A 15,378-nucleotide genomic window follows, 5' to 3' on the forward strand; every position below is an offset into this window, starting at 1 on the left:
GAGGATAGTTACATTGCAACTCATTACATATAGATTCTTCTTTTTAATACATGATATTTTTAATTCCCTGCATTATCTACATGTTTTTACTTTTGAATTTCTTCACAACTTTGAGTGGAGAACATCCACTGAAGTGATTCTGAAATGAAGTGAAAAATACAATACATTTACTCTTAATATCAGTAGTTCCAGTAACATATACGTTTTTCCAAGATTCATTTTGTAGACATAAATGTAAATAATCACTAGATAGGCTACAGCATTTACGACCCTTTTTTTAGTTTTTAAATTAATATTTTGAAATTGTTCAGAGACATTGGAAACACTTAGGATTTGTTTATCATGTTCAGACAAGCCATTGATTATAGGTCCTGTCGAATAGGTTCTGTCAGTCTAATTCTGTGTACAAAACTTTTATCAATGGCTGTGCTACTTCAGCTTGTATGCAGGTGGGAAAATGACTCTACGACTAAGGTTTCCAGTTTCAAGGAGTGAATTTAATTTACTTTTACGGAAAAGTTCCGAGAGATAATCTATGTTTATGTCACTACAGATCACAAATTCCATATGAGATTTCTAAAGTCTTTTCTTTAAAAATTCAATGTTGGCTATAAATATTAATAAATAATGTAAGAAATATGAATGTAGTTAGAAGTCTGATTTACATTATAAAAAGCAAGAAGTTACATACCTCGGCAAGATTCGAACTATTCGATGTTTGGTTTTATCGTCCAACGCATAAGCACGGACCTATTCAATGCTTAAGTTAATAACCTACAATGTAGCTGTAGCAATGTGGTGTCATAACTTTGGGTTTGTTCACTTAATGTAATTAGATTTAATTTGATTAGCTTCGCAACAATTGAACTTCCTGTTATATCCTGTTATTTAAATATTTAAGTTAGAGTTGATTTACTAACTGTTACTGTGCAAGATGACCCTTATTTCAGTAATTCTATATCACGTTAAATAGTCATTGTCTACACTAAAGTATTATCATCATCCCTCATTTCTCATCTTAATGGCGAACCGACGTGACATGAGACAGCAAGTTATAGCTCTAGTTGAGGCTGGATATGGGGCTAGATCTGCTGGCCGTTTGGTCGGTGTTCCTGGAAGTACAGCCGAGAGGTAGGTTCATCGTTACCAAAATTCAGGGGAGGTCGAAAATCGCCCTATTCCTGGGCGTCCCCGGATTTCTTCATTGGAAGAGGATGCTCTCTTATTCGAGGCAGTTCGACAGGACCCCTTTCGGACTGCTAACGAAATAAGAGCAGCATCTAACTTTCCCGGTTCTTCACAGACTGTGATCAGCAGGTTGAGGAACCGTGGTATTAGGAGCCGGAGGGCTGCGCAAATGGAAATATTGGGGGAGCACAAGCTGTCGACAGTCTTGCCTTCGCTACCAATCGAGTGGATTTCGATTGGAGAAATGTAATTTTCTCCGACGAAACAACCATCTCGAGTGATTACGAAGGTCCTGTCCGTGTCTATCGTGAGGATGGTCTCCGACATGATCAGCGCTATGTGCACCGACGTGAAAGATCGGGGCGCTTTAGCATATCGTCACAGTCTAGTATATACAGTCGCGAAGCTCAATACGTAGTAAATATGCAAACATTAGATAGTTGCTCACCACTAGGATCGCTAATATCGCCTCATTAATGCAATGCAAAATAGTACCGTCACAGTCTATTGCTTCTAGCACTCTCAAAATTCAAGCTTCGTGACTGTATATAGTAGACTGTGATATCGTGTTGGGGTGGATGTCTTACGATGGACCTGGCGTTATAGAACGCATCGATGGCCGGTTTAATGCGGGAACTTACGAGCACATTCTGGAAAATATATTCCTTCCTTCCGCCCCTAGAACGTTTTCCCGAAGGAACATTGCTGTTCCAACAGGATAACCATCCCGTGCACTATGCCGCAAGCATTCAAAGATGGTTTCAAAGTAGACCCGAGATCGAAATCATTAATTGGCCTCCGAAGTCACCTGATTTGAATGTTATCGAAAATTTATGGTCGGAATTGAAAAAGAGAAGGATAGCCACCTATGCTTACCGACGCCCTCGAAATCGAGACGAATTGTGGGATCAAGTTGTTGAAACTTGGGAAGATCTCGCCGGGGATTAGAATTTATTCCACAATCTCATGACATCCATGCCGGACCGACTTATAGCTGTAATAGAAGCTGATGGCATGTGGACAAGATTTTAAGTTGACAGGTCTCTTTTTGTTTCTTATGATTTTTGTTTGAGGAAGAATGCTCTTAACTTCCAAGTACGATTTATTTTTTTTGACGATGTTCAGCCCACTTGTAAGACCCAGAAATTGGGCATAAATTATTCATATTTTTCGACAAATTAGACAATCTAGGAACTCTGAAGAAATTAATTACACCTCAATAAAAAAAAGTTTTATTTGGGATCGAACACGAGACGTTTCGGTTATACAGTGGAACCGACACGCTACTATATGAGCTACCGAGACAAGACAGTGACAATACCAGTCTAGAATGTAGATCCCATAGCAGGCATTTGCCATTCGGTACAGAGAAGCAATGATAGTTTGTGACCCGAGCTATGTTGTGAAATCGTGGCCTTAAATGGCTGTCTTCTTCGTGATTCTTATTTGGTCCTTGTCCTTGTTGTGGTCCTCGTAACAATTCTTGCTGTATTTGTCATGTTACGTATCGTTACTTCGATATCGAGTGAACCGCGCTGTAGAACTTTAACTTCCGGCGACCAAGAGTCGTCTCATTCCTTTTAAGGGTAACTGTACGTTCTTACTAATCTAACTTCAATTACAAGTTTATAAAGTATTTTCCTTCTTACAGTAGGGTTTAAATATTACAATTGAAAAACTTATGTTTTTAAAGTTCCCCAAATATAATGCGACTTCTAGTATAGCCGGTCACATCCGGTTACAACAATTATTTTACCATTTAATTCAGCATTATTTAGAGTGTTGAATCCTTGTTTTACATTTTGCGCGTTCTTGCGCATTTATCAGTAATTAATTTTTTTCAGTGATGGGGCGTACTGTAACTCTTCCATGTTTGGCTTAAGAATCATTGATTAAGGACGTTTTTAATCACTGTGAGAGTGTTTTAGGCCTACAGTATTATTCACATGATATGGAATATCAGTTTAAAAATACATTGAACATATTTTTATCTAACCTTAACAAACGCACAGTGAATCAGAACGCAAATCATTAGCTGGACAAAATTAATAACTTCTCTGCAGTCTAACGCATTGTTATGAAACTTTGTACATGACTTACAGGTGGCACATATGATTTGCGTACAAACCCTGATTATGTTTGCACAAGAAAAACTACCCCTTTATAGTGGGTGCATTTAGACAGAATTAATAACTTCTCTCCTATCTAAGAGATTTTTATGATACATTGTACAGAAGTTACAGGTAGCATATATTTTTTGTTCACAAACTATATTTACGATTCCATGAGTGGAACTACTCCTTTTAAGGATGCATTTAAACAAAATTAATAAATTCTCTCCTATGTAACAGATTTTTATGAAACTTTATGCAGAAGTTTCAGGTGGATATATATATATATATATATATATATATATATATATATATATATATATATATGCATACGAAGTCTGATTATGTTTTATAAGAGGAATTGCCTCTTTATAGTGGTGCATTTAGACAAAATTAACAACTTCGCTCCTATATAATATATTTTTATTCAACTTTGTACAACTCCTAGGCCTACAGGTAGCATACAGATGTAATCAGAATTTGCACACAAAAATTATATGCTACCTGTTACTCCTGTACAAAGTTTCATAAAATCTGTTATGTAGGAGAGAAGTTAATCTGGAGTAAATGAACCCCCTCAAGGGGTACTTACTCTATTGAAACTGTAAATATAGTTTATACATAAAATATATCCTAACTGTAATTTCCATACAATTTTTCATAAATATCTATTAGATAGGAGAGAAGTTACTATTTTTGTCTAAAACCACTCCGTATAATGGGGAAGTTCCTTTTACACAATCGTAGTCAGAGTTTGTACAAAAAGAATATGTGCTATCTATAAGGTCTGTACGAAGTTTCATAACAATCCGTTGGAATACAGAGAAGTTATGAATTTTGTCCAGCTAGATTTGCGTTATTGCACACTGTGAATCGTCGGGAAAATTAATTTTATAGCGTGAAATAGTAGGAACTGAAAACTTGATCAATTTGAGAGCGAATCTTAAATTTGGAAATCTGTCATCAGCGGCTAGAAAACTTAAAAATATGGCCAGTCTGATAGCTGTTGAAACTGCTTAAAAAAACTAGTTTCTGGTCCAATCAACTGTAATACCATTTCAAAATCTGGTCTTGACATCCGGGTAAATTTATAAAAATTTATTTTTCGGCCAGCTTCACTTCCTAAATCATGATTCTAGTTTCTTCCCTTCCTTTGTGATATTTGTTCATCCAAAATGAAGGTCTTTTTCCTCGCTTCCGTTGTGGTTGGACAGCAACAAGAAAATCTTTCTGGTCCAATCAATTGTAATTTTCATTTCAAAATCTGATCTTGACATCCGCGTAATTTAAAAAAGCGAATTTTCGGCCATCTCACTTCCTTAATCATGATTCTAGCTTCATCCCTTCCTTTGTGATATTTGCTTATCTAAAACGAATACCTATGTGCGCAAATAGAAACGAGATTTGCGCAAGAGTATCTGCAGTTTTAACTGGCAACTGTTGTTTGTCTCTCATTATTCCTGCCCAGTTGCAATAGTGGAAACGTGGCTTAAAAATGCTTCCCTAGATTTATCAGTCCTTGGAAGAACAGAAATTAGGCAACAGCTTATCTCAGCTTTCAGGCAGAATATTGAAAGGCAGAATGATAACGTAAGGAAAAATCGCTATGTTCTTTCAAGATAATTCATCATCATCATCATCATCATCATCATCATCATCATCATCATCATGCTCATTTTAAGGCAATTATCTACTTTAAAGAACTGTAGATTTTTTTTTTCAGAAATGAGATATTGTTTAAATCGTTGGAAAACTATGTAATATCATAAAAGTGGTGAACCTCTTGTCATTCTAGGCACGAACCCCCACTGACCCCAATATTCGCTGTACAGTCAAAACCACAAGTTAGTAGGCCTACTCATTTGTGCCGAAATCAGAAAGTCGAAAATTGATTTTTGTCCAGCTAGATCGCGCAAATGACACACTGTGCTCCGTGTCTGGAATCTGTTGACCAAAGATACGAAACCAGGCCTGTGTGCAAGTTGTGAGTGCAGATGGCTGGGCCAAATGCCGCTCAGGCGGGAAAGGCAATTACTTCGATTCAGCGAGCGATGATGTCACTTTCTTCCATGCGCATCTTATCCCTTAGCGACCTTGCGCCGATGCTGCCCGCAACACACTCCCGCACTGTTAGACTCCGCCCATTCGCTTCTCTCCATTTCCATCCAAATGCGCCAGCTAGGACTATAGATTTCCGGGCGCATACTTTATGATTTTTCAGTGACAATACTTTAGTTACACTTGTCTCCACTAGCTACCTGCGTGTCAGAATTATAGTGCATTTCTAAGTAGCTTTTCTAAGAAGCAAGGATATAGGAAGTTGAAATGTATGTACTATAATATGCTGTACATGTGTATTTTCTTTTTAGATCCCTCAGGAGGAACTCTCTTCCTCGCCGGCGCTACCAGATGCCGCATGCACGAACGCGATGGTTCGTGACGCTCTGCATGAAGCAGTTCTAGACTTCGAAGAAACTCTGCAGAGATCGCAACCCAAGCCCCTCGCCAACACGATGATCTCCGAAAGTCAAGGACGTTATGAAAGTGGTAAGTTTCTCTCATTGAGTACATACATACTGTATCTACAAAACTATTTTGGAGCCTGACAAAGTGGCAACAGGTTTCAATCAGTGTCAGTGTTTTTACTTCTATTCTGGGACTAACGCTGAGCCTACTAATATTAAAAGTAAATCTGTGGCGCTACAGCCCTTTGCAGGGCCAAGACCGACCAGCCGGCTGCTGGCCTCACGTCCACATGTCGAAGCAGAGGTGGACGATCATCCAACCAGAATGCAGGTATCGTGTGGTTAGCACGATGATCCTCTTAGCCCCGTTAAAGCTGGTTTGCGAAACCGGATTTTCGCTACCTATTGTAGCTCCCCAAGTGCATCACGATGCTGGGTGGGCACCGGTCCCAAACACTGCCAGAAATTTCATGAGAAAGTTTCTTCCCTCGTTAGGACTCCAACCAGCGCCCAATCCGTAACCCGAGTCCTAGGCGAGATGCCTTAGACCGTGACGCCACGGCGCGGAACGCCGACTAATGTTAGTTGAATCAAATACATGACCTTGTGAAGACAACAGAGAAAATGGATTATTCCTATGAATACCTGAATTCCGCGCTGTGTACTTTTTTCCCTCAAATGTTCCATTAACAAGAAAACATACTCCGAAAAACTATCAGCGCACGCTCTAATAACAAAACTAAATGGAATCCAAAGTACAAACTGTCTTAAATAGGTTGATGCTATATACCAGCGGTCATCAGCACAGAATACACTCGGGCTAGCGTCTCTTACCCGAGGATAAGAGACTGCACATTGGCTGCTGGCGGGTATGCTCTCTTCCTCTCCCTGCTGCACGACAGGGCATATTACATTGCACCCCTTACCCTTTAGTACATCCTAAGACAAGAAATGGCCAGACACTTCAGCTCAGATTTCTTCTAAGACCTACTCGTCCGTGAGCCTGGTTCAGAGTAGACTAAAATCTACTCTTTGACATTTAGTTAGCCTGAAGGTATGAACTCATTGATAATACAACATGTTGCGATAGCTCAGTGGTGAAGTACGGAGTGCTGATCGCTAGAGAGCAAAGAGCATGTATGTTCGAATCATCCTTGTTGTGATTTTTTAAAACATTTCATTATTTCATTAAATAATGACTTTAAATCAACATTTCGTTTTCATCCTCATTACTTCATAGTATCAACATTCTTTCCTAATACAAAATATATTATATATAATATACTGCGTTCCGGTAGTCGTGTAGATCGATGCGCGCGCATATAAGAAGCAGTAAGCTAGAGCCCGATCGCAAATTCGTGGCACTAACATGCGCGAGCTTCTTTCTGAGATCTCGGAGTGGGGGATTTTGTGTGTGCGGACGACTGCTTATTCATAGAGCGTACTGTTTAAACCAACGAGATAGAAAGAGAAGACTATAGAGTGGCCATGTTGTCCTGTACAGCGCTCTTTGCGGTGCCACCGCGAAACACGGCAGATCTGAGCTAAGCGCCCACCTTTGTAAAAATTCGTCTGCTTACAATGTTGTTTAACGGAGGTAAGGAGTACAAAAAAAACGAAGAAAAAACATGCCTATTGTGTGTGCTGCATATAACTGCAATGTCAAAAGGAAAAAGACAACTGATATATCATATTTCATGTAAATTTTATGTAGTTAAGTCCATAGTTTTGTTAATTAGCAGCATTTTTTTCATGCATAAATGTGTAACAACGCCCGGCATAAACAAAATAAATGGTTCACTGGTAATGTACTTAAACTAAATACGGATAAAACCAATACAATTCCGTTTCAGACCCAGTGAAAAACAAATACAATACAATATTAAAACTGTATTTCGTCACCGGCATCCTTTATTTCTGCTCCTTCTGTCCTTACTGCTTATACAAGAAGACGATGAGCTGTAGCTTATAAGAAGTAGGCCTATTTCGAAGACAAACGATTAATCAAATAAATGGTTCACTAGTAATAAAGTTAAACTAAATACGGATAAAACCGCTACAATTCCGTTTCAAACCTAGTAATAGCAATCAAATATTAAAATTGTATTTCGACACTCGCATCCAAAATAACGCAAAACTCTGGGGTAGGTCGTATTGTTGTTAGTATTTTGACTGGAAGGACATGAAAGAACATAATTGAGCACCCACGTGCAATAATGGGGTAAGTATGAATATATTTCGTAACTACTTACCCCATTATTGTACGTGGGTGCTCAATTATACACTAATAATTATCTGTGGTGCCACAGCCCTTGAAAGGCTCAGACAGACCAGCCGGCTGTTGGCCTCACGTTCACATTTCGATAATAATTATACTTTACTGTAACAAAAAAACTGAAAGGGTGTTTTGTCATGTTTCACCCACGTTACAAGCTTGGAGGTAAAGGTTGTTTACTACATATAGGGGCCTACTTTCATTCTATATCTTATGGCATAGTAAATAATTTTGTAACGTGTAGAGACTGGGAAAACAATTTAATAAAATCATCCGAATCATACTCGTTCATTTTATAGGCAATCTTGCAGGTCGCATTTGAAAGAACCTAGGAATATTAACATTTTCTTCAGTATATTTGCTAGGACTTCTTGTCATACTACATGACAATTTTGCTTAGGTTATTCTTTTAAGCATTCCTTCTAGGAATAAGCTCAAGTGTTTTAAATTTAGCGTACATAAGTTTAGATTAAGTTCCTAGCACGTATTTGACGAAATACTACGTTTTTCCACTTCAGTTTAACTGATTTATGCAAACGAAATTAAGACAGATGACGATTCTAATGTCAGTTATCACCACGCCCACTTTGTTTTGGGCGCATAAATTCATTACCGACGGTCGTTCAATTTTCTTCAAACATGGCGGCGCAATGACCACTCTATATCTTTCTCTTTCTAACTCGTTGGTTTAAACACCCTCCCCCCCAGCAAGACTCTTGGGCGAGTCCATGTAAGTGGAAGCCATTTCGTATTTCGCACAGGTGTCACGAGTTTGCGATTGGACTCTACATGCCTTTGTTTTGTTTTCCGTTATCATACTGAATTCTCCCATGGCTGATCGCACACACAAGGACGCAAGCACAAGGAAATCGCTCCTTACTTTTGTTAATACTACAGGTTACTTGATTTCCCAGATTGCAAGGAGGATCGACGTCCTTGTATATACAGGTGGGAGTGCAATTATCTAGGAAAGGGGTTGAACACCGTCGTCCAGGTTCTGGAAGAAGACGTGTGTATACTTCAGAGCAGAATGCAGCTCTGGTTGCAGAAGCTGTCAGGAATCCTTACCAGTCTGCTTCTGCCATTAGATATAATTCTCATTTCCCTGGATATTCTCAAACAGCTCTGCGGCACGACGTTTAAAGCATGCAGTGTTCGTCTCTCTCATATAAGCAAAGAAAGATCATGTAACAGACGATAATAAGCTATTTCTTCTCACGTTTGCAGAGAAAAATGCCAATCGCAACTAAAATAGAGTCATATTCTGAGATGAGATGACATTTTCTTCTACACGCGAGAGGAGAATGACAGTCTACCGTCCACAAGGAGCCCGATACGACGAAAGATACGTGGTTCAGGGGCAATTTCTCCGAGGACGTGTGTCTTTATCTTGTTTGGGTTGGCTGTCTCGAGATGGCCTGAGTGTTTTATGGATGCTCGACGAAACACTTAACAGAAAACAATACAAAGTCATCCTTGGACACGTCATGATTCCCTCTGTGAGAATGCGTTATCGGGACTGGATCAATGATTTCATACAGGATAATCATCCTGTCCATACATCCAATGTCGTTTCATATTGGTTTGCCGAGAGGCAGGATATCACTGTGGTGGACTAGCCTCCTTGTTCACCCGATCTGAAACTCATTGAAAATATATTGGTAGAGATGGAAAAGAAGTGGAATCAAATTGGCCTGCAAATCAGCGGATGGCAAAGGACTGCTTGTGGGCTCAAATTAAAGAAACCTGGGAAACAGTATCGACACGTCATCGGTACTGTAGAAATTGCATTTCAAACATGCCTTGAAGTTTGAAGCAAGTAATTCGGGCTGAGGGGTCACATACTCGATATTAAATTTTTTTTTTATATATAGGAGTATATATTTTCGTTGGGAATTCTTTCTTCATTATTTATTTTTATTGATCATAAATCAAAGAAAGAAAAAAGCTTTTTTTTTTTTTTTTTCGTTTTTGTGTATGCACGTCAATACCACAACTCACACACAATTTAAATGCAAAAAACAGACGATAAACGGCATGCTAAATATTTTTGTTAAACAAAAAATAAAAATAAGATCGAAGCAGGATTCGATCCTGTGGTCTTACAACTAGTAAACTAGCACTTTAAAGCAACAGCCACACCGACATGGTGGGTCCAATGTTTCTTTATGAGTATGTTACTCATACTCTTGGTACGGCTGTCAAAAAGAAATGACCCCACTCGTGAACAGCGAATATATTCAAAGTCCACTTCGGGTCACGGTGATGTTACACGATGCATGCGCTTGTAGATGCACACTTGAAGCAGTAGGAAGTATGTTGCTTAAGCAGTATCCATTTAATAATCTGCTTCACGTAGAGCAGCGCTAGAGTCCTAGCTTAATTATTCCAAGGTTGTGAGTTCGAATCTTATTCAAGTTGTCATTTTATTTTGTTATCGTTCGTTAGCAATATAAATAATATTCAAATTGCCATTTGTATTTTCTTACCGTTCTTTAGCGATATGAATAATACTCAAGTTACCATTTATAATCTGTTATTTTTAGCGATATAAATAATGTAAATTTAATGTTAGGTTTGGAACAATACGGCTGCATAATACGAGTGTTAGTATTTTCTTCTTATATTATTATAGTCTACCATCCTGTAACACAATAAAATGAAAAGGAGTGACGAGGATTTGAACCTGAGGCGTTGACATCTAAATTCCGACGTTCTTCCGACTGAGCTACGGCATTTAATTAGTACTGATGTGATGCAACACATTTTCAGAAACACTGCAACTTAACATTCGTTCAGATTGTATTTCGAAAAATTTAGTAATGATATAAAAAGTTTACGTTTATGACAATAATATATGTAGTTGTAGTAACAGCTGCAGCGGCAGTAGTATTTGTGACATAATCAAAGAAATTATTAAGGACCTATTATATGGATACAGTCCAATGCAGATCTTTCGAAAACAAATTACGGCTCTGAGCTCGAGATTATGAGCTATATATTTTTTAAACTCTGTGAAATTTATCTCTGCAAATAATATAGTTACTAATAAGTCTCTAACTTGTATTTATATTATTATTTTCTAATTGAAGAATGTATATTTTTATCATAGTGAATGTTTGCAATTATTTTAAGACCTAGGTAGAGGCTAAGTCTCTTCGGGGAAACCACTACACTATTTCTGCCTGCGAATTTGACTGACATGGCTCCACAAAGACGTGCAAGAACGAAAGAAAGTGTAATAGGGCTGTGATTCACCTTGGTTTCTCGGCATCCGAAGCAAGTAGATGTTTCTACGTTTCAGAAAGGACAGCTCGGAGATGTGTGCAAAATTATCAACGTTTGGTAATTTTTGGCCGAAAGACTGGAAGTGGTGAAGGAAAATTTCAACGCCACAACAGGACGCCAGATTAGTGGCAGAGGTTGAAAGAAATCCCTTTCATACCGCTGCTACTTTGAAGACAGTTGTTAATTCCCTGGCCACTACTAGACGGTGACAAATCGTTTAAGGGTCACCAATTTGAGATCTCGACGTGTCATTCCTGGAGAAATTCATAAGGAGACGCATATAGAAGAGCGTTTAGTCTTTGAAGTGGGAAATGGTAATCGGGATTGGAAAAAGGTAATCTTTTCTGATAAAGTCTCCTTTTCTACTACAAAGGAAGGACCCACACTTGTTTATCATCTTCCTGACACCCGATTCGAATACAGATACGCTGCCATTCATGCCCGTAGTGGTAGATTGTCTGTATCGTGTTGCGGTGGATTTCTCGTCGTGGAGTCGGCACAATCCATCGTATTCGTGGGAAATTGAACCAGCAGAAATATTAACGGTTGCTCGAATGCTATATGTTTCTTTATGTTAGGTTGTTATATCCTACTGGAATTGTTCAATTTTAGCAAGATAATCATCCAGCCCACACGTCTCAATTGATTCGAGCCTGATTTGCGAGGAGACAGGATATCGAAATGATAGACTGACCTCGTCGATCTTCGAACTGGAACCCTTTGAAGAATATGTAGACACAACTAAGGAAGCATATGCGGAAAAATTGGCCCTTCCCTTTCCAAAATGTCCAGATGATTTGTGGAAGCTCGTCCATGATGCCTAGGATGCCATTGCTGAGAACAGTTGCTACTTGAAAAGACTAGTCGAGTCTATAATCACTCGACTGCAAGATGTGATCGAGATGGGAGGAAGATGGAGTAAATTTGAATCGTGATTTCTTATTTTTCTTTTCTTTTCTTTTATAGCTTTTAATTGTTTCAATTTTCTAAGGCAGACGCCAGTAAGTCTGTTTTGTTTATGCCACGAAAGGTATTTTAGAAAGTCTACAAACTTGAATTTACGAGATTGTTTAATATTGTCATTTAAACATGGTGGCAATGAACCTCCGGGTTCCTTAAAAGCCAGTAAGTAAGTAAACATGCCCCAATATCATCTTGCGACGTTGAGAGAATCTTTTCAAGGTACAAATATATCTTCAAAGATAACAGGTGCTCCTTATCTATTGAAAGCCTACACCATGTGATTATCGTAAACTGCAACTCATTGCTTCTTTTGACAGTGATTCATTCGCATGCTTCGTCTTCTCAATAAATGTAAGTTTAATCTCATGTGGTTTGATCTATATTAGTGATACATCAATAGATATTTATTACTGCATATTTATTGGCATATCTTGAAATTCTTAGAGACACGCTGGCATGAATAGTATGTTTCAGATCATGCAATTCCTATCCTTAGTAAGTGCTATTAAATCAGTGATAGCGGTCACATTCCAGGGTTATCTTGAAGGCAATCTGAAGCGTTCTACTGTCCAATTCCAATAGGTACATATCGTTATGCTTTGTATAGATTTGTTGTTCAAGCAGGACTGATTTGACTGAGCGATCTGAGTTAATGTAAAAACGCCATTAACGTCCATTTGTTGTTTATATTATTACCATAGGTAGGAAGTTCGTACCAAAGCAATAGATTTCAGTTGAGTACAGCGAGAAGTATAGATCTCACCCGCGCCTCGCTCTCTCTGTTCCCGCTCGCTACAGACGATACAGAGTATGTTCACATAAACAATCCATGGTGGCATTCTGTGGAGCTGTGTAGAGTCGCGAATAATTTGAAGAATATTGTTAATTTATATTAATATTTTATGTTCTGAACATAGTGAGCTATTCTGTTATTATTTTATTATCTACGTAATGTTGATATTATGCATTATTCCAAAAAAAGTAAGCTCATCTCTTATTAGAGTAAAGTTGCCTAATTCCGTGATACATTTTTTAAATTGAATGTCAGTCAAAGCTTCGACGTTCGACCATAATGTCAGACATCTTTCTCGAAAGAGTACATCTTTCACCTACTTTGGAGATATCGGTAAACTTCCTAGCAAGATATCCAATCCTGGGACATTTAGTTAAAAAAACACATCACGAAATTAGGGATATCACGGAATTAGACAACTTTACCCTAAATAATTATGCAAACAGAAGTGTATAACACGTTTATATTTTCCCGGATTATTTTTCGTTAAATGTTGACGTCTCGTGCTGCTATGCATTCGGTTTCGTTACAGTCCAAGTTCAACATCGGAATTACGATACGAATTTCATTGCTGTCATTACAATAGAAATTAAATCAATTAATAGTTTAATATTATATGCCACATACGAGATACACTTTTGGATTCAGAAAGTAGTTGTTCACCTGATGATAGTAATAAGTACTGTATCATATTTCAGATTTGCTCCAGTAAGGTCTTGTGACGTAGAACGAATATTTATAGAGTAAGAATTTTTTTTTTCTGAACATAAATGAAGTGTGTCTTTTGATAGAATAAAAATGTTCATTGTTATTTATTATAATGAGGCTAGAATCATAATTGTATACTTTGTATGTTATTTTTATATGTATGGGTAAATTATTGTAGTTTGGGAGTTACGAATTATATAATTACAAATTATTGTTTTTTATATTATTCGTTTATTATTTTCTTGTTCTAAGGCTGTGGACAATTGGAGCACATATTTGGTTACAACCTGGCTGTACATGTTTGTTGTTGTGGTTCACTGACATTGAGAGATGCGTTATTACTTTTCATTCGGTAGAGAGATAGTCCAAGCTCACACAAATTAACAGTTTTGGTACCAACTTCCTAGCTCCCCTGCGGTGGCTGAGTGGCCAGACTTTCAGCCTGTCTCGCAGGTGGCCCCGTTTCGAGTCCCGGTCAGACCTGGGATTTATCATTGAAAAATCCACAATGACACTTGTAGCACACAAGGTCGCAATTGAGAGTTTTCTCGGGGTTCTCCCATTTCCACTATTAGGCATCCACATTACTCCGTCAACATTTCTTTATTTCGTCACAATTCCATAACATTCTCCAAACGCCCGCTATCGACGCACGGAGGGGATTGGTTGCTCGAAACCTGTGTACGCAGCGAACTTTAGTGTAGTCAGCCTGTGTGGGTTTGGGAATGCGCGTAAGTAGAGGGTAAGCGCAATAAATAGCGAAAGGTCGTAGTGCTGTGTCATGGTGCTCCCTACCGAAATGCCATTCCATTCTATTATTACAAATGTGTACGTGTATTCAGTTTAGTACTTAGAATAGTAACGTATACTATTCTTTGTTTTAGTGTAATAGAGACATAATTTGTCTAGTGCTGACCTGATAGTGTAAAAATAAAATTATGTCGGAGATTCAGGAAAATAGGAAAAGGAAACTTTAACAGAGTTGTTAAATACTTTGTATCCTGAACGTATTTAATAAGCTTCGTGTAGAAATTCCTGTATCGACGTTAAAGAACAAAAAAAAAAAAAATGGCATCGCGAGCCACTGGAGCTTCGGAATCAAGCATAATATACAAAGTGTTTCAGATTTCAACCGAAGAAATTTAAGGAGTTGTAGAGGGGTTCTAGGTAAATATTTTGAGATCAGAAACTATGGGTCTGTGGGTTCAAACTTGCTCGTAATGGCATGAAATTTTTTGGGGCCAGTACGTCAGTCATTGAATCTGCACATGGCATAGTGATAAATTTGGAAATGTTTCGGATACAATATTACGACAGTCTAGTATATACAGTGACGAAGCTCAATACGTAGGGAATATGCATCCATAGATAGTTGCTAATCACTAGGATCACTACTATCGCCTCATCACAGGCAATGCGAAATAGTACCGGCACAGTCTATTGTTCCTAGTACCCTCAACAACTCAAGCTTCGTGACTATATACTAGACTGTGATATTAGTAATATTAGTAATATATTAGCCCGGAATTTTAGGTGATAAAAGTTAAGAATGACACTGAGTGTAGAGGAATATATGTGGTGCCCGTG

The 15,378-nt window shown here is 38.2% G+C and overlaps 1 protein-coding gene across 5 annotated transcripts in view; it reads left to right on the forward strand.

The window, feature by feature from the left end:
- Positions 1-15,378, forward strand: part of LOC138707912 (KN motif and ankyrin repeat domain-containing protein 1-like) — a 437,992-nt gene that overhangs the window by 159,087 nt on the left and 263,527 nt on the right. For 4 of the 5 annotated variants that reach the window (XM_069837957.1, XM_069837958.1, XM_069837956.1 and 1 more), the window contains exon 4: positions 5,669-5,846. In XM_069837957.1, the coding sequence (XP_069694058.1) occupies positions 5,669-5,846 (178 nt within the window). Of the gene's footprint in view, positions 1-5,668; positions 5,847-12,581; positions 12,642-15,378 lie in introns of those variants that run through there. The other variant, XM_069837960.1, reaches the window with a different exon arrangement.

Source organism: Periplaneta americana, chromosome 10 (genome assembly GCF_040183065.1).
Source record: "Periplaneta americana isolate PAMFEO1 chromosome 10, P.americana_PAMFEO1_priV1, whole genome shotgun sequence".
In the NCBI taxonomy this organism is placed as follows: Eukaryota; Metazoa; Arthropoda; class Insecta; order Blattodea; family Blattidae; genus Periplaneta; species Periplaneta americana.